Source organism: Musca domestica, unplaced genomic scaffold (assembly GCF_030504385.1).
Source record: "Musca domestica strain aabys unplaced genomic scaffold, Musca_domestica.polishedcontigs.V.1.1 104, whole genome shotgun sequence".
NCBI lineage: Eukaryota > Metazoa > Arthropoda > Insecta > Diptera > Muscidae > Musca > Musca domestica.
In genome coordinates this window covers 924,828-941,814 of record NW_026712121.1, presented here as the reverse complement: position 1 = coordinate 941,814, position 16,987 = coordinate 924,828, and the positions used below count along the sequence as shown (strand labels likewise).

Below are 16,987 nucleotides of genomic sequence, written 5' to 3'. Positions count from 1 at the left end.
TTATTTGATCTACTTACGGTGAAGCAGTTACTTTCAGTTTTTTTATTTATTTAAATCCAGATTTAATAAAGTAACAGACCCTGCACCATGGTATGGAGAGTATATTAGTTTTTTTGTTGCTCTTGTAACTTATAGAAAAAGTTGGTAGGATGTGATTGTGTATATGTAGTGAGATAAAATAAAAATCAACGAAGTCAAACGGCAGAATTTTTACATTTTTTTAATTTTATTGAAAGAAAGCAACCAATGTCGGAAATAGCATCAAATTTTAGAATATGTTTAGATTTGTTCAAATTGGTCACCTTTGGCACGAATTGTGGTCTTCAAACGGCCAATGGAACCGTCTCACGCTCCTCGAATGTTGCTCTCCGGTATTTTGGCCCATCCCCTTACTTGAGGTGATCGACACTTTGGTATTTTTTAGTGCCAACATTGCTTTCCAAAAAAAAAACTCCAAACACAATAGTCCAACGGATTGGTATCCGGAGATTGTGGTGGCCATTGTGCGCTGGAAATGAAGCGAGGAACCTCATTTTGTAACCATTCTTGGGTGACGCGTGCTGAGTGCGGTGGTGCTGAGTCCTGTTGGAATTTCCAAGGTCTGCGGCCAAGATGTTTGCGTGTCAAAGGCTTTAATACACCCTCCAGAATATGTTCGCTATAATATTCGGCATTTATTCTGATGCCACAGTCGATTAATGCGAGCGGAGAGTGACCATCGGCTGTTATGGCGACCCAAACCATCACTATGGCGCTTGTGTTCTGGTAGCCAACCGAAGGTGCACATTTTTAGCTGACCTCTTTGGCAAGCAAACACGATCATTTTGTTTGTTTACAAATTGCTGGACAACGAATGTTTTCTCTTCGGAGCAAACCAAATTCGGCAGTTCACCACTATCGGCGAAGAGAAGCAACTCTTTAGGTCTTTTGGGTCTGTTTTCTTTCTATTGCGGTGGAATTTCAATGGCTTTACCCCGAGCTAATTTTTCAATATTTGCCGAATGGCATATTGTGATATGTTCAGCTCATAAGCCATTTTTCGGCCACTGCGACGCGGGTTTCGATCAAGTCGCTTCTTTACTTTTCAAACCATATCCGCCGATGTTGCTGTTTTCTTCGGTTCAATTCCTTGACGTCGAGCTACGCTACCAGTATCACAGTAACGAGTGATGGTACGAGACACAAAAGATTTATTCACATTTAAATGCTGGAGTGTTCTAACGATAGCCAATTGGGGGTTTCCAGCCAAATATAAAGGAAGCCCACTATCACGCTTGAATTCCATCACGAATAACTTTTTTTCTGGAAAATTGTCACCAAAATGCTTTTGTACGCTTTTAAACAATATAATGAGCTGTCACTGGAAAAATTTTGACAGCTGTCGGAAGAGTGGCTTAGAAATGACAGCAGTCTGTAGTTGAATGCAGTTTTTTTATCTAACCCTGTATATTTCAAGAAATTCTACCAAAACTATAGCCCATACCGTGTGTGGCTATATTGGATAAGACGTTAGACATATCAGAAGAAATAACCTTTCTGCAAGGTATATTCCCATCTCAGTCACTATTCGAACTGTTGACTCTTTATGTGAGAGGTATCTGATATAAGTTTGATATAAATATTACAACATGTCAGATTTGTACTATATCGAAGTTGTCGACTTTTTATGAGATATGTGATAATTTTCTATATAGGGTACCGAAGTGTTCCATTTAATCTAACATTGATAAATGATTTATTTCACATTCACAACCGATACCTGGTTAAGGGAAACATTTTAGTGCAAATGTTAACCTTTTAAGGGGGAGGTACCAGAAGGAGTGGACCCATTTTCGAAATCGATCTAAGTTTGACGAAGTCCAAAGTCATCGTACGCACTTCATTCAAAAGTCATCAGCCAGGCTGACAGAAGGAGGGACACGCCTAAATCGACTCCATATATCCTGAAACAGATTTGGTCCAAAGACACCTAAGGTCTAGAAACCTTATTTCGATGAGGAACGCTTGGACCATATGCCCCTTTTTGTGGGGCCCGAACGCCGTCCTGAATACGATTCTATTCCTTTGGTTTGTTTAGTTCCTCACAAAAAATATCCAATGTAGTTTCACGTTTTAGTATAGCCCCCATATTATGATTTCCATAATTTTAAAAGCTTCCATCCTAATTTCCAACCGTATCGGCTGTAGTATCATATTTCAATTTATTTATGTTTTTTTTTTTATATGTGATATATAACGGATTTTTAGAATTGCCATTTAGGCCATAAGTCAAGTTTTTACATAGTCGACCCAAGGGTACAGGATCGGGTAAAATAACAAAGATATCTTCTAGTTAATATCTTTGAAAAATATTTTGATGTCAAAAAAACTCATCTAAGATACTTCTTAATGTTTCGGAAAGTCAAAAAAAAATGTCATCTCATTGTACTTTTATTACATTTCGGAAAAGAGGGGATGAAATAGAACATGAAGGTATTCAAAATGTCAAAATGTTCTAAAAATTTAATCCTCAATCGATTCCCTCATTTTAGAATTAATCTACAGTCCTTAAGATACTCAACAAGGACATTTATTCCAAAAGGAATTTCCTTTCCTACTCTTCCCAAAAGTTTTGTTGCACTGTTGTGATGTAGGGTACCTCATTGTCAGATTCTCCCAGCTTTAGCCTCCTTCAGGAATTATTATTTGTTACCTATAATATGGATCTATAGCATGTACTAAAAAGAGCTATTGTAAATGTCAATGAATTCCTTCCGGAAATTATGGAAACGACTTCCATTTTGGAACCCAATCTCTTATTAATCGTCCAATATTTATTTGCATGCACCATCAATTGTAATCGTTCATTGACTTCATATTGCCGACAACAACAACTGGAACAGTTGTTTAAACACAATAATACCCTTTTGTATTAATAATTATTTCGATTAAATTTATATAAAACAATCTACATTTCATCAAACCCAAATTCAGTTAAAACTCAACGAAATAGCGATCAACAATATACACGAATTTTTCTCAAAACGAAATGGATAATTTCAAATTAAAATTATTGATTGGCGGTAAAAAATAATTAATTTTTTTTAATTTCTTTTATACCTTATTTTTCTTGCAGCTCTTTGCAGTTACCTTGACATGACCTCAAGTGCCTACATTCCACCAACGTTGGTAGTAACAACAATTCCGGAACCCTGTCCGGATCATATACTCATATTGGCCTATTTGATTATCACGGCTGTTATCATATTCGTCTCATTGGAGATATTCTTGACAATAATATCCAAAAGAAATAAGCAAACTAAGGAGATTCAATATACCTAAGGGAAATTCTTTTAATATAGATATGCAATTTTTAAAATTATAAATGTTATTAAGTTTAGTTTAAGAAAATCTGTAATTTACATAGACTTTAAATTGAAATATATTTAGTTATAACAAGTAAGCCGGCTGGGCCGAACTTTGAATACCCTCCACCTTTTGGAACGAATTTGGCGATTCTCAAAAATTAAATCCATAAAATCCATTAAAATAATATCATTAAAATACCGAATATACCGAAAATAGATGTACCGTTATATGGGGGCTATACGAAGACGTGGACCTGCACATACAATTTTCTGTCTTAAGCTGTAGTATCCATTACGAATTTCAAATACCAAATTTGAAACAATTCCGGTGAATAATGTCGCTAAAATCATCAAAATATCGGATGGACCTGCATAAACAATTTTCAGTCTTGGGCTGTAGTATCCATTACGAACATCAAATACTAAATTTAAAACAATTCCGGTGAATAGTTTCGCTAAAATCAACAAAGTACCGAATATTCGGAGGTATCGTTACATGGGGGCTATGTGAAGACGTAGACCGGCACAGACAATTTTCTGTCTTAGGCTGTAGTATCCATTTTGAACTTCAAATGCCGAATTTGAAACAATTCCGGTGTATAATGTCGCTAAAATCATCAAAATACCGAATATCGTGAGGTACCGTTATTTGGGGGCTATATGAAAACGTGGATCTACATGGCCCATTTACGTAACAAAACAAAATTTTAACCTTCTATCTCGATTCGTTCGAAAGACGTGATTACAAAAGACAGACGGACATCGCTAAATCGACTTAGAATTTTGCGCTGATCAAGAATATATATACTCTGTTGGTTCTGATATGAGTATTTCGAGGAGCTACAAACGGAATGACAAAGTTAATATACCCTCCATAGAATGGTGGAGGGCATAAAAAATAAGAAATTCACAATTCAGCGGGTGGATATTTAATGGATAGAAGAGCTCCCCACAATCAATCTATAAAACTGTGCAACATAAAAATTATTGCAGAAAATATCCAGCAGGTTCTGAAAATATTTTTTTATTTATCCAGCGAACTCTCTTTTGTTGTAGAGATCTAAATTGGTCCTCGGGTTACAAAAGGCCAGGTTGGATTCAAATTTGAGGTAGATTGTTAAACATAAACATCTAACGACATCCACGAGCCCAATGCGAACTATGTACGAATTGGTTTGCAAACAGGTAATTTCGATTACTGCAAAAAACAGTATAAACAGCGTACAAGAACAAACGATAGTACATGAGTACATATGAATTATTATTAATTTTTTTGTTACATAAATAACAAATTAAAATGTTTAAACTCACGACAACCTTGTATTCTGAAAAGAGCTCAGCGCCATCTTACATTTGTAAAATAAATTAATAACGTCAACTCTATGCACCAACCTCTACCGGCTTTTCTACACAAAGTACTGTACAAAACAAACGAATAAATAATGCTATCGATCTTTATGGCTCAGCCGATAACAAGACCATTGATAAGAACTTGTTTTAATTAGAAAATAAAAAAACAACACCAAAACAAACCACATGAGCTGCATAAAATGATACCGTCCGTCTACGGGTTAATGGCATGTTTTGATGATAAATTTTTTTTTCGATTTTGTCAGTCTATGCGAAGCTATATAAACAAACGCAGCTCGGAATAACCATCAAGTCTCAAGTGCTAATAAAAAAAATACAATAACAAAATGGAACAACCCAAATTCTTTTCCGCCGAACATGTTGCCAAAGTGTTGACATGGAATTTAGTGAATTCCGCCGTAGAAGAGGCCCTAAGAGCAACAGGGCCCACTGAAGCCAATCCTCAGGATACGGATGCCTCTTTCGCCATACAACCGACACGATCAGTGACCTCTTGTGGTGATAAATCAAAATTGCTGCTTACCATGCCAGGTTTTGTGGGCAACTACAATTTGAACGAGAAACGCACAAACACCCTTGCCTGCAAGGTGGTTACATCGTTTTCTGCAAATCAAAAATTGAGTCCACCTTTACCAAACATCTTGGCAAATATCTTACTCTTTAGCTCCGAAACGGGACAGTTGCAATGCGTTATGGATGGTACACAAATTACGGGATGGCGTACCGCCTCAGCATCATTGGCTGCAACCAAATATTTGTTTTTACATCTTTTTCCTGAGGGTACGGGTAAAGCGATTCGCGTTGCCATCATTGGCTGTGGTGTTCAGGGTCAGTCGCATGCAATGGGGATGTGTAAAACATTTAATGTTATCGATATTTATCTCTGGAATCGCACCAAATCGAAAGCCGATCAGCTGGGTGAGAAGTTGCGTGCAGAGTTTCCCAACTCTGTGAATGTTCATGTTGTTGAAACGCCTGAGGCGGCTTGCCGTGAAGCTGATGTCGTTTGTGTGGGGACCTATTCACCCACGGCTTTAATTAATTACAGCATGCTGAAACATGATAATGTGCATATTAATAGTAAGTATTATGAGTAGTAAAATATGGGTAGATAATATGGAAGGGGGATTCCATGGGTCACATTTTTTAATATTGTGGAACAATTTTAAATTGAGAATTCCTGAGAATATACGTTATTTTTTGGTTTCCAGCTGTTTTGATTAAAATATGATAATTTTCAAATAATGGATCTTTCGAAAGGTTTCCAAGAAAATTTAAAGAGAAATCAGAAAGGAAACCTCAAAGGTCAATCGCAGCTACACCACTATGCAAATTAAGTAGAGCTACCCGTAACAAATAACTGTTAATATTGAAAAATTATAACCTTTTAAGTTTGAAATGGGATAGAACTCATTAATATAGGAGAGGAATATTGTACTTTGCATCGAATTCCACAACATTCGACGGAGGTACAAATACCTCTCTTACCAAATACCATTACTATAGAGAGCATGACATGAGAAAGCTCAAATTAAAGATAAATATAATAGATACAGCTATATCTGAGCCGAAATTCAGTTGAATGTGCAAAAACCCATACTCCTGATAAATGTGAAAACTGATAAATATATACGTGGGATCTATATCCAAATCTGAACTGATCACTATAAAATTTGACAGAGGTATTTCTGAGCTCTATTTGATATTTCGCCCCGAATTTCGTTGTTATGGAGTGCATACTGAAACTGTGGGAGATTTTAATATCGAATCGAATGAAACATATTTGGGGCCTATAGCTATATCTGAACCGATTTTTATCAAAATTCATTACAATAAATTTAGACTGAAAAAATTAATAATTGTTAAAAATATAAATTCAATACTGATTTTTTTCTATTTTTAGCCGTTGGTGCGGGACAGGTTCACTTTGGTGAAGTTGCACAAGATATATACGATAATGGTGTCGTTTATGTCGATTCTCTGGTCAGTGCCAAAACTGAACTAAAAGACTTAAAGGCTAAAATTGTTGGAGAAGTGGGCGAGGTTATTCGCAACAAAGGTCAACGTAGTGAAAATAATCGTATCACCATTTTCCAATCGATGGGTATTGCTGCTGAAGACGCTACTGTGGCACAGGCGGTTTACGAGGCTTTGTGCAAATGAGAACGAACTATTGGCAAATATTAAATGGAACACATTGATTATAGAAATACAAGACAGTTTACATTTTTTAACATAAAATATTTAAAAGATTAAAAAATATATATTGCCACTAACTAGTAATATTTTCTTGGTAAACTCTTTCGAAAGAGTAAGATACTGTCCATTCATTTTTGTAATTCATTATGGTAAAATGTAAAAATAATTGAAATATGTTTCTCTGAAATGCCTTAAACCACTGTGTAAGATAACTCTCGAAGGGAGTTTCCGGTTTGGTCCAAATTATTATCAAACTGAGATCAAGTTCGCAGATGGGCAATATCGGTCCAATCCTTCTGGCACCTCCCCCACAAAATGTCAACATTTTCAAAAAAATATTTTACTGCATCAGTGCTAGGTCAGGTGCGAAAATGACAATTCGGTACACTCCATCAAGTACTTCCACCACAAAGGGTCAAAATTTTGAATAATTTTAACTCTTATAAAATGTGGTGTAAAAGTCCGCTTGCCTCTAAATGACACAGATGATAATATTTTTATTAACCCCCGGTCTGGTGTGAAGATTGGATATACCGGTCCAGTCCTTTTGGTACCTGCCCCACGAAGGGTCAACGTTTCGAATATCCATGAAGCTCATTAAACGTGAAATTATAATCCAATTCAATATATTTAGGACCGATGCGAAATGGAAAATATTGGCCCATTCCTTCGGAACCTACTCCATAAAGGGTGAGCAATTTGAATAATCATAACATAAGGCAAAAAAATTCAATAATCGAACATTGGATAAGGGTATATTTCTGTCGGCTAAACCGAATAATACTTTTGAACTTGTTTTCATTCCATTTGGCAGTTTCTTCGGAGGTAGAATTTCATCATGGTCTTCTTCTTCACTATAATAAAGTGAAACCTGCTTCGAATCAAATTCAGCTGGATTCAATAAAAACTCATTTTCGAAGTTCACAAAGATTCAGGTTTGAAATACTCCTATTTCACTATTTTCTCGAATAATTGATTTTGATTTGATGATTTTACACCTAGAGAATCATATATAATGAGGTCCATACACTTTTATTAAATAAAATCAACAATAATTGGATTTGGGATGACTGAACGTCTAAAGATAAACGACGATTGGCTGCTTTTTCCTTTATTCCTGATCCGTGACTTGTAGATGTGTTATATACTGCATAAACAGAACAGTTCATTTACTCAATTTACTCAATGAAATTGGCACAATCTACTTTATAATGGGTCAGCGAGATTTTTTTTAAAAAAACATCCGACATCCTACTCTTTGATTTTTTTGTGAAAAATTCGTTCCACATGCCTCCTCCTTCGAAGAAAAAATTGGCCAATTATGCCTCTGGACCAAAATCCGCACCAAAAACGATTAACTGTTTTGAGCACATTGGCTTTTCAATATGTGCGCCAAGTGCTACAAATTTGACGATGGTTTTCTTCTCTCAAAATCCGTACGCAATTTTCGCACAAATTCTGTTACATTACCATGACTTTCAAAATAATATCGAAATATTTCCCAGTGTTGTTCGAACATATACACAACCATATTCGTTCGGCGAAAGCGCATAAAGGTAATTATCTTTCATATCAGAAATGAGCTAAGTCTTACCATTCACGTAATAAACACCATTTAACAAAAAGTTCGATTGGGAAATCATCATATAATCATATATAGTGTTGTTGCTGCTATTTCCTTGTATCCTTCAATTAAAACTCCCATATTTTTTATTTTTAAATAATTTGTAAATTTTTTTATTTATGTCTTGATTTTTTGTTGTGTTTTTTTTTTTACTTTTTTGCTTTTTTATACTTTTTTTAAGTAAAATTTATTTTAATGCATTTTTTTGTTTTTCATTCATTAAATATTGGTATGGGGGACTTGTTTTAAGGGGGGGATTTTCAATATTTAGATTTGTTTTTTATTTTTTTTATTAATTTATATATGATAATCCTAGAGATTTTTTTGTTCTGTTTTACTTGGTTTTTCATCATTATTAATTATTTATGCATACATTTTTTTGTTTTCTTTTATTTTATTTATGTTTTGTGTTTTATACTAAACAATAATAATTTCAAAATTGAAATATAGTTTTTTTGCATTATTTGTTTTATATATATATTTTGTTGTTGTTTTTTTAATAGAGAGTATAGAGAAAAGTGGAGTGTGAGTGTTGTGTATTCAATGTATATTTTCATTTTTGAAATGTATTTGGGGGAGGGGGGTACACATCTTCGTGTTATTGTGGTAATGTTTCTTGCTTGGTAATATTTATTTTAATCATTATTTTTGTTTTAATTTAATATATATATATATTTGTTATCAATTTATGTACGACATATGCTAAAATTTGTTAATTTATTTTTTTTTTGTTTTTCATTGTTATTGTTTTTTTTATTTTTAAATATTAAATAATAACTATTTTGGGGGAGAAAGTTTTTTATGTTTATTTTTTTTATTTTTTATTGTGTTTTGTTTAATATGTATATATAATAATTTTATTCATTTTTATTGTGTTTTTTAATAATTTTAAATTATATATGTTTTTTATGTATAATAATAAAATACTCAACAAATATTTTTTTATTATTTATTTTATTTTAGCATTTTGTGTTTTTTTGGAAATAAAAAGAAATAAACTGAAAGTGGTAATTACACAAAGCAAGGATATTGAAATAAAAATAAATAATATCGGCTTTCAGGCTTTTATAGACAGAAGGCCCTTTAAAGTTTTTACAAAGATCGAAGTTCTTTTAAAGATAGAAGTTCCTTTAAAGATATGCTACAGACAGGAGACCCTTTAATAGGCCTTTAATAGATAGAAGACTCTTTAAAGATCTTCTATAGGCTGAAGAACTTTCAAAGGCCTTCTCTATATAGAAGACCCTATGAAGACATTCTGTAGATAAAAGACCGTTCTATAGATAGAGGACCCTTCAAAGGCCTTCTATAAATACAGGGTGAGATGAAAAAACTGCAACCAACTTAAGACTGCTGTCATTTCTAAGCCACTCGTCCGACAGTTGTTAAAATTATTACATTGTTTACAAGCGTAGAAAAGCAATTTGGTGAGAATTTTCCATTAAAAAAGTTATTCGTGATGGCAGCAACAGCGAAAGAAAAGAAGCGTCTTAATCGAAACCCGCGTGGCCAGTGGCCGAAAAATGGCTCGTGAGCTGAACATATCGCAATATTCCATTCGACAAATATTGAAAAATGAGCTCGGGGTAAAGACATTGAAATTCCAAAAAGTGCAAGAACTTACACCACAACAGAAAGAAAATAGATTCAAAAGAGCTAAAGAGTTGCTTCGCTTGCCCGAAAGTGGTGAAGTACCGAATTTGGCTCCGATGAGAAAACATTCGTTGTCCAGCAGTTTGTTAACAAACAAAATGATCGTGTTTACTTGAAAAAGGGATTGAAGGCCATAATTCGTGCCAAAGGTGACCAATCCGAACAAATCTAAACTTATTCTAAAATTTGATGCTATTTCCGACATTTTTTGCTTTCATTCGATATAATTTAAAAATAAAATAAAAATTATGGCGTTTGACTTTGTTGCAGTTTTTTATCTCACCTTGTAGAAGACCCTTCAAAGGCAAAAAGACATTAATCACATATTTCATTTCAATACAACCTCCATAGAGGCTACATAAAATGTTTTTTCCTACACATTCCTCTCTGCTAGCAAATAAATAAGTGAATAAAAGAAAACATTTAACAAAAATAAAAGGCATTATATTCAAAACAAAATTTTAAATTAAGAAAAATAATTATAAAGAAATCGAAAAAATTAGGAATCTTGGTAATAGACAAATAAAAAATAACATTTTGTAACTAAAATTATTTAGTAATGGTACAAATTTGTTTTTTATATAAATATATATTATACTTAATTATAAAATTAGTAAAACATACTTTTTGCAGGCTTAATTGTATTAAAAAAAGGAAATTTTTTGCATGATTTTTGTTTTGTTTTTCTTTAATATAACTTAAAAGAAAACCTAAAACTAAAATAATAATAATCATAAAATATATGAAACTAATTTAATTATAAAATCTAATCAATTGTTTATTGTTCTGTAAAGTTTTTTGTTGTTTTCTCTATTCATATCTATATATATATAAAGATGAGTTGCATTTATGTACAAAAGGACTGAGGGGGTAGAATTTTTATATTTAATTTTATTTTTTCTTTTAATTATTATTTTTTTAATTTAGCATTTTTTTGTAAAGCTAAACTTAAAACTCTATTATTTTCATTTTTGTTTTTCTCTTGCAATATATTACTAAACATTTTTGTTTATTTTTTTATAGGTTTCTTGTTTTCTCATATCATTTATTCATCAAAATCTTTTGTTTTTATTAATTTTGTAATTAGTATTTTTTGTTTCTTGCTGTTTGTTTTTCTTTTTTGGAATATTGAAGAACTAGTTTTTCTTTTGTGTTATTGTAATTTTTGTTAATTAATTTTTCCATATAAGCATACCAATTAACTTTTTTCTTTCTTGGATAAACCATCATGGCTGGGATATTTTTGTTTCTTTGTCAAAGAATGAATTTATGGATGGATGGTATTCGGATGAGAAGGATTTCTTGTTTTCATTGATCAATTTTCGTTGTTGGATTTGTGTGTGGGGGTGGAATTAAGAACACATACGGGAATTTGGGAATTGTAGAGTTTGGCGTTTAAATTTCATTTTAATTTGGCAATTGGAAAGTTATTGCGTATAAATGCTTTAACTGAATGTTGGAGTAAATTAAAATATTTTCATTATATAATTGTAATTTATGTCCTAGGTATATTTAATGAGGTCACACAGGAGACGAATTCAAAGCTAAGGATGGAAATACATAAACAGCATATTTGGCCGGCTTAAGTCATCAACAAAGGAGTTTTAGGCTGACTTAGTTCGATTTTGGCCCTAGGCTCCTTTATTCATTTACAGAGAAGCCAGCCGATGACTTAAGTCATCCAAATAAGCGCTTTATGTATTCCCACCTTAAGTCTTCTCTTGTTGTCATAAGTTTTTCAAAAATTAAGAAAACACAAACCAATATTTAACACATTTTTAATTTCATATAGTTTTTAAATATTTCTAATTAAAAAGTTGTGTACTTGACAGCAAAACAAGACAACAGGCGGTTGTCACCTTCTAAGTACACTTTGGCAATTACCTAAAATGGTAAAGACTACACAAAATGAGTTCTGAGAAAATGGTTTGTAGCTATGCTATCTAGAATAACAGGACATGGCAGAAGCATGTTAATATAAAAAACACAACTATAGAAAGGAATTATAAATAAAACTTCGAATAACCCAAATTTTGGGTTTAAAATTCTATTTCATAGACCTTCCCAATTAATTGCATATTGCCTTAGCTGTTTAAATCATTTAGCTATATTGATACGATATCATAACAACAGAGGTATTTGCTCCTGGTGACAATATTTTGGCTCTGACTTGTCTCATCTTTATAATTCTATGTCTTCGACCTTGGTCATGAAAAATGCAAACATAATTTATGTGTATATCACTACATCGAGAGTAATCAGATTGTTCATGTTGAAGCAAATTTACTGCAGCATTTAAAATATATTAAAAAACGCTTTTAATTGTAATCTAGAAAATACAGGTGGGTTAACTATAACAATAAGAGCAAGGTAAAAACAAATATTTATAGAATGCCAACAACTTAATTTTGAAATTGGAAATAGAACCAAGTGTTAAAATGTGACAAAACGGAAAATACAAAAAAACACATCTGCGGATTCAATTATTTTTCCAAATAACCTGAAGTTTTTCAGTTTGAAATTGAGACTATTTTAAAAATTGTGTGGGTTTGAGGTGAAACAACCTGGGTGAAAGATTCTTGCATTTGATTGAAATGGATTTCTATTTGTGAATTTTATATTGAAAGAACTGGAGTTTATTTCGATCGGATTCGATTTTTTAGTGATTTAATCAAGATATCTTCTTTGCTCTAATTAATTAATATCTTCAATTTCATATTTAATAAAAGAGATTAGTTTGAGATATAATAATTCAATCTATGGCAAGTCTAAATGATTTCTATCACATACCTCTGGGTTTCACACATGCTCAAAAATATCCCATATGTGTAAGAAACTCTAGGCCAAATTCGAAAACATTTCGTTCTAAACGAATTTGGATATGTACATATCAGCTTGAATTAATTGAAACTTCTGTAGAAACGAATATAAAGATGGTGCATTTACAAGGGATTCTTTTTTGAGTTATCGTCAAAACCCCAAAAAAAGTTGATAATATTGGTATCTATCGGTAGGTCTTAGCGGCTACTTTGATTTCGTCGCTAACTTAACGACAAATTTCGTTAATTACCTAAATTATATGCATTTTAATTTTACCGACTTTTGTCGATAACTCAATACATGCTTAAAAGAATTCGACTACTGGTCTATTCGGTTGCATGTTATTTTGCCTTTTATGTACGGACTTTGGACATCACCATTCTACGGACGCATCTTACACATATTCTTCGAATATTTTCTTGAAATTTTTCAATTTAGTTCTACAAGTTTTTGAATATTAGAAATGTATTGGAGTTGTCACAAGCAGCACAATTCATAATAAGCTGAAATCAAAATATTATGGATATGGAAATACGGACGCATCAAAGTTATAAACATACAGAAACTTATTTCGATCGAAATTTTTTGATAGCGAATGCAAATATTTGGCCCCTGATACCGCCAGAACTAACCAACAAAAAAAAAACGAAAAAATAATGTTTTTTGTTTAATATTTTACCAAATAACTTACAACTGATTTTATTTACAAAAAATTATTAATGGTTGATTTTTGTTGTGTGGTAATTGTTTTTTTTTTTTTTTGTTTTCTTTTTTTATAAATCACTTAGTAATAGTATAGTGTAATGTTTTAGGACTTATATTCATTGTTTCTTTTTTTCTACCTTTTTTCGTTTGCAGTTGTTTTCTTTCTGTTTTTTCTCTTAGGGGAAGGGAATAAAATTCTAAATTACAATTAAAAACATTCTATTCGTTTAGAAACTTAAAATATAACGTTTACATGAATTATAATAATAATAATAATAATAAGTATAAGAAATAAAAATAAAAAAATCATAATTTTAATTTATAATAATAATAGTAAATGTGAATTGAACATACTAGTTCAATAATAAAAAAAAATAATTTATAAAATTTCTGCGGTGCATTTATCACTCACTCTCACTAGCTTCAATGCCCTGCCGTGCAGGGTATTAAAAGCTAGCCAAAGTTAAAACGAAACCTACTGCCATTTCTGGAAGGAGTTTAGAGGGGGAGGTCTGGGGGGATAATAGGGGAAAGAGGGTCGTGTTGATAGAAAAGTTGTATTTTTGATTGTGGTTTTTATTTTTTTCATTATAATTTTCTGTTATAATTTAGATAATTATGTTAAGAGAAGGAGAGAATGTGGTTTGTTTGTATTTCTTGTCTTGTAATTTGTGTTGTTTCTTAACAGTTTTGCTTGTTTGTTTTTGTTTTTCGGGGGATTTTTCTAAGCAGTTTTTCTTAAACGGATGTTTGTTGCCATATTTTTTGTTTTGTTTTCTTTCATATATTATATCTAAAGATTATAATAATTATATTATATATGTGTGTGTTTATAATTAATTATTTTTAAAAGGTAGGCTTAAATTTACCATTACTATTTTTTGTTTTGTTTTTAAACTTAATTTTTGCTCATCCATATTTCTTTTTTTCTTTATATGTATATACTTTTTCTCAGAGAATATTTTTTAGTTTATTTTTCATTCTTTTTTCCATAACAAAGTTTCTTAAACAATTTTATTTTTTTAAATTAGTTTTGTTTTTGCTGCTGGTTCTTCTAAGTATATATTCTTTTTCTTTAGTTTTCTTATCCACAGAAATTTTCATTAAATGTCTTGCTTATTTTTTTGCGTTTCATCAAAACTTTCACATTATCCTTGTAGGCTAAAAATTTTGTTTTTGTTTTCTTCTTTTGTTTCTAACTTACAATTAAAAAATTCTTTCGCAGTTGGTTGGTTTTATGTGTGTTAAAAATGAATCACCATGTTTTTTCTTTGGGTCCAAAAGAATTTTTTTCCGCCATAATTTTTGTGCGAATGTGGTGGCCTGGTTGATCAAAAAGCCTTAAATTTCATTTTAGTTAAATATAAATACAAATCTATATATTGCTGTCATCAAGAATTAATTTAAATTAAACGAAATTTAGTTGTCTAAGAGAGCTAATTCCCAACAAAGTCGATATCTTGGGGGTTTATAAAAAATTTAGGCAAATTTTTTCATTATCGAATTTGGGAATGAACCCCTTTCATTTACACACAGAATGGGGTCATAAAATGATGTCATTTTTTATGAAAATTCTGAAATTAATTCCCGAGTTCTTTTTATGGAAGTTACCGTATTAGAATTGAATTTAAACAATCAACTATTTTATTGACAGCTTCGTAAAATATATCAAATCGAAAGTTCCATTATGTGCCACAAATATTGAACTGGCGGCGAAACATCACCAACGAGTTCAGACAACTTGGGGATAGTGGAAATTTAAATCGTGGTACTTGAAAAAAAAAAATCATGCGGAGGCGATAGTAAACAATACTGGAATGTTTTTCTAAAATTACATCATTTTAAGTCTAAATGAAATTGGAGACACACGTTCGAAAATATAACTTTTGTATTGTTATAATCATCAAAAGGAATATAGGAAAGGAATCATATCCGCCGTAGTGTTTTGAGAAATAGATTTTAAATGCGAGACTTTTTGGGAACTCTAAAGCATAATGAAACACAATTATGACATGTTTAAGTGTAGGTAAATTATTACACAAAGGCTTTACAAAAAAATCACCAGCTACCACCACCCCTCACACAAGAGCCGAGCCGAGTCGAGCCACACCCAATGCTCTGGCTGTGGCTAGCCTAAGATTTCTATAACAACACCCCACACTTAACTTAAATTTTACGCTTCGCTATGCATTTTTTGTTGTTGTTGTTGTTGTTCAAGTAGGGAAAGATGAAATCTATTCTGGCAAACGGCAGTGTATAAGTTTTTCTTAAGTTAATTTCCTTCTCTCAATCTGCAGAGAAAGAAAGAGGGAGCCGGGGGCGTGGGGCGAGTGGGGGATTATTTTCAGCGGCGTTGTATTTTTTCTTTTGTTCGACTCTTTTTTCCCTAAGAAAATGTTAGCATTTTATGTTGTTGCTGTTGTTGTTTGTTTTGACGGCATTGCTGTTGCATTGTTGTTATAGAATGCTGCTGTTGTTGCTGGCTGCGAAAACTTCTTGTGCCAACATATCCGCCGCCAACACCGCTGCCATTGTTAACTGCACCACCAGTCGTAGTTGGGGTGGGCAGCATTGTTGTCGATGTTGTATGCGGTGTTGAGGATGAAGAGGAGCTAGCTGCTGTGGCATTCGTTCTTCTTGTATGATGGTGATGATGATGTTGTTGTGGCTGCTGCTGCTGTTGTTGTTGGTTTATTATATTGTGATGAGACGACATTCTTGGAGCAGAATGATGGTTTATATTCAGATTCTGATTTATTAAGCTATGTTGATTTTGATGTCTAACATGATGTTGTTTATGATTATTATTATTATTACTGTTGTTGTTGTTGGTACTATGATGATCCGGCTGTAATGCTGCTTGTTGTTGCTGATATTGATGTTGGTGATGATTGTTGTGGCCAATATTGTGGTTGTTGTTGTTGTGGTTATGATTGATATTAGTGCTATTACTTTGTATTAACTTTAACAATTATGAATTGGAATTACGTTTAGTGTGCAGCTAGGACGAACTCGATTGATTCAAATTGCCAAACATGCCCGCTGAGAAAGAAGTCTGTCCGGCAGAATTGGCTTGATTACCTGATGATTGCTGTTGCTGCTGTTGTTGTTGCTGCTGCTGCTGTTGTTGCTGCTGTTGCTGTGTCAGCGATTGGCCACGGCCATGCTTTGGAATGGGAGGTTGTATGTATTCGTGCCGCGCCAGCGCAAATACATCCATGCGATCTTCTTTGCGATAAGCCAAACATCCTCTAATAAAACTCTGTAC

The 16,987-nt window shown here is 32.6% G+C and overlaps 2 protein-coding genes and 1 long non-coding RNA gene across 8 annotated transcripts in view; 2 read left to right on the top strand and 1 right to left on the bottom strand.

The window, feature by feature from the left end:
* The first annotated feature begins 2,460 nt into the window (after window positions 1-2,460).
* LOC131804931 (uncharacterized) lies at window positions 2,461-3,442 on the top strand. Its single transcript, XR_009343389.1, has 2 exons — window positions 2,461-3,062; window positions 3,116-3,442. It is a non-coding gene; the product is annotated as an uncharacterized LOC131804931 (long non-coding RNA).
* Window positions 3,443-4,711: 1,269 nt separating this feature from the next.
* Window positions 4,712-6,969, top strand: LOC101899954 (ketimine reductase mu-crystallin). Its single transcript, XM_005176097.4, has 2 exons — window positions 4,712-5,798; window positions 6,622-6,969. The coding sequence occupies exons 1-2, from the start codon at window positions 5,045-5,047 to the stop codon at window positions 6,879-6,881; spliced, it is 1,014 nt and encodes a 337-aa protein (XP_005176154.1). The 5' UTR covers window positions 4,712-5,044; the 3' UTR covers window positions 6,882-6,969.
* A 6,789-nt stretch (window positions 6,970-13,758) lies between these two features.
* Window positions 13,759-16,987, bottom strand: part of LOC131800373 (serine/threonine-protein kinase tousled-like 2) — a 341,644-nt gene continuing 338,415 nt past the window's right edge. For all 6 annotated transcript variants that reach the window (XM_059128257.1, XM_059128263.1, XM_059128248.1 and 3 more), the window contains one exon: window positions 13,759-16,981. In XM_059128257.1, the coding sequence (XP_058984240.1) occupies window positions 16,721-16,981 (261 nt within the window). In that variant the 3' untranslated portion in view covers window positions 13,759-16,720. The remainder of the gene's footprint in view (window positions 16,982-16,987) is intronic.

What these genes read in the sequence shown, in the direction of transcription:
- LOC101899954 (XM_005176097.4), top strand. Translation starts at nt 5,045, where the DNA reads ATGGAACAACCCAAATTCTTTTCCGCCGAACATGTTGCCAAAGTGTTG. An exon ending in TGATAATGTGCATATTAATA is followed by an intron (nt 5,799 to 6,621) that starts GTAAGTATTATG and finishes TTCTATTTTTAG; the next exon opens with CCGTTGGTGCGGGACAGGTT.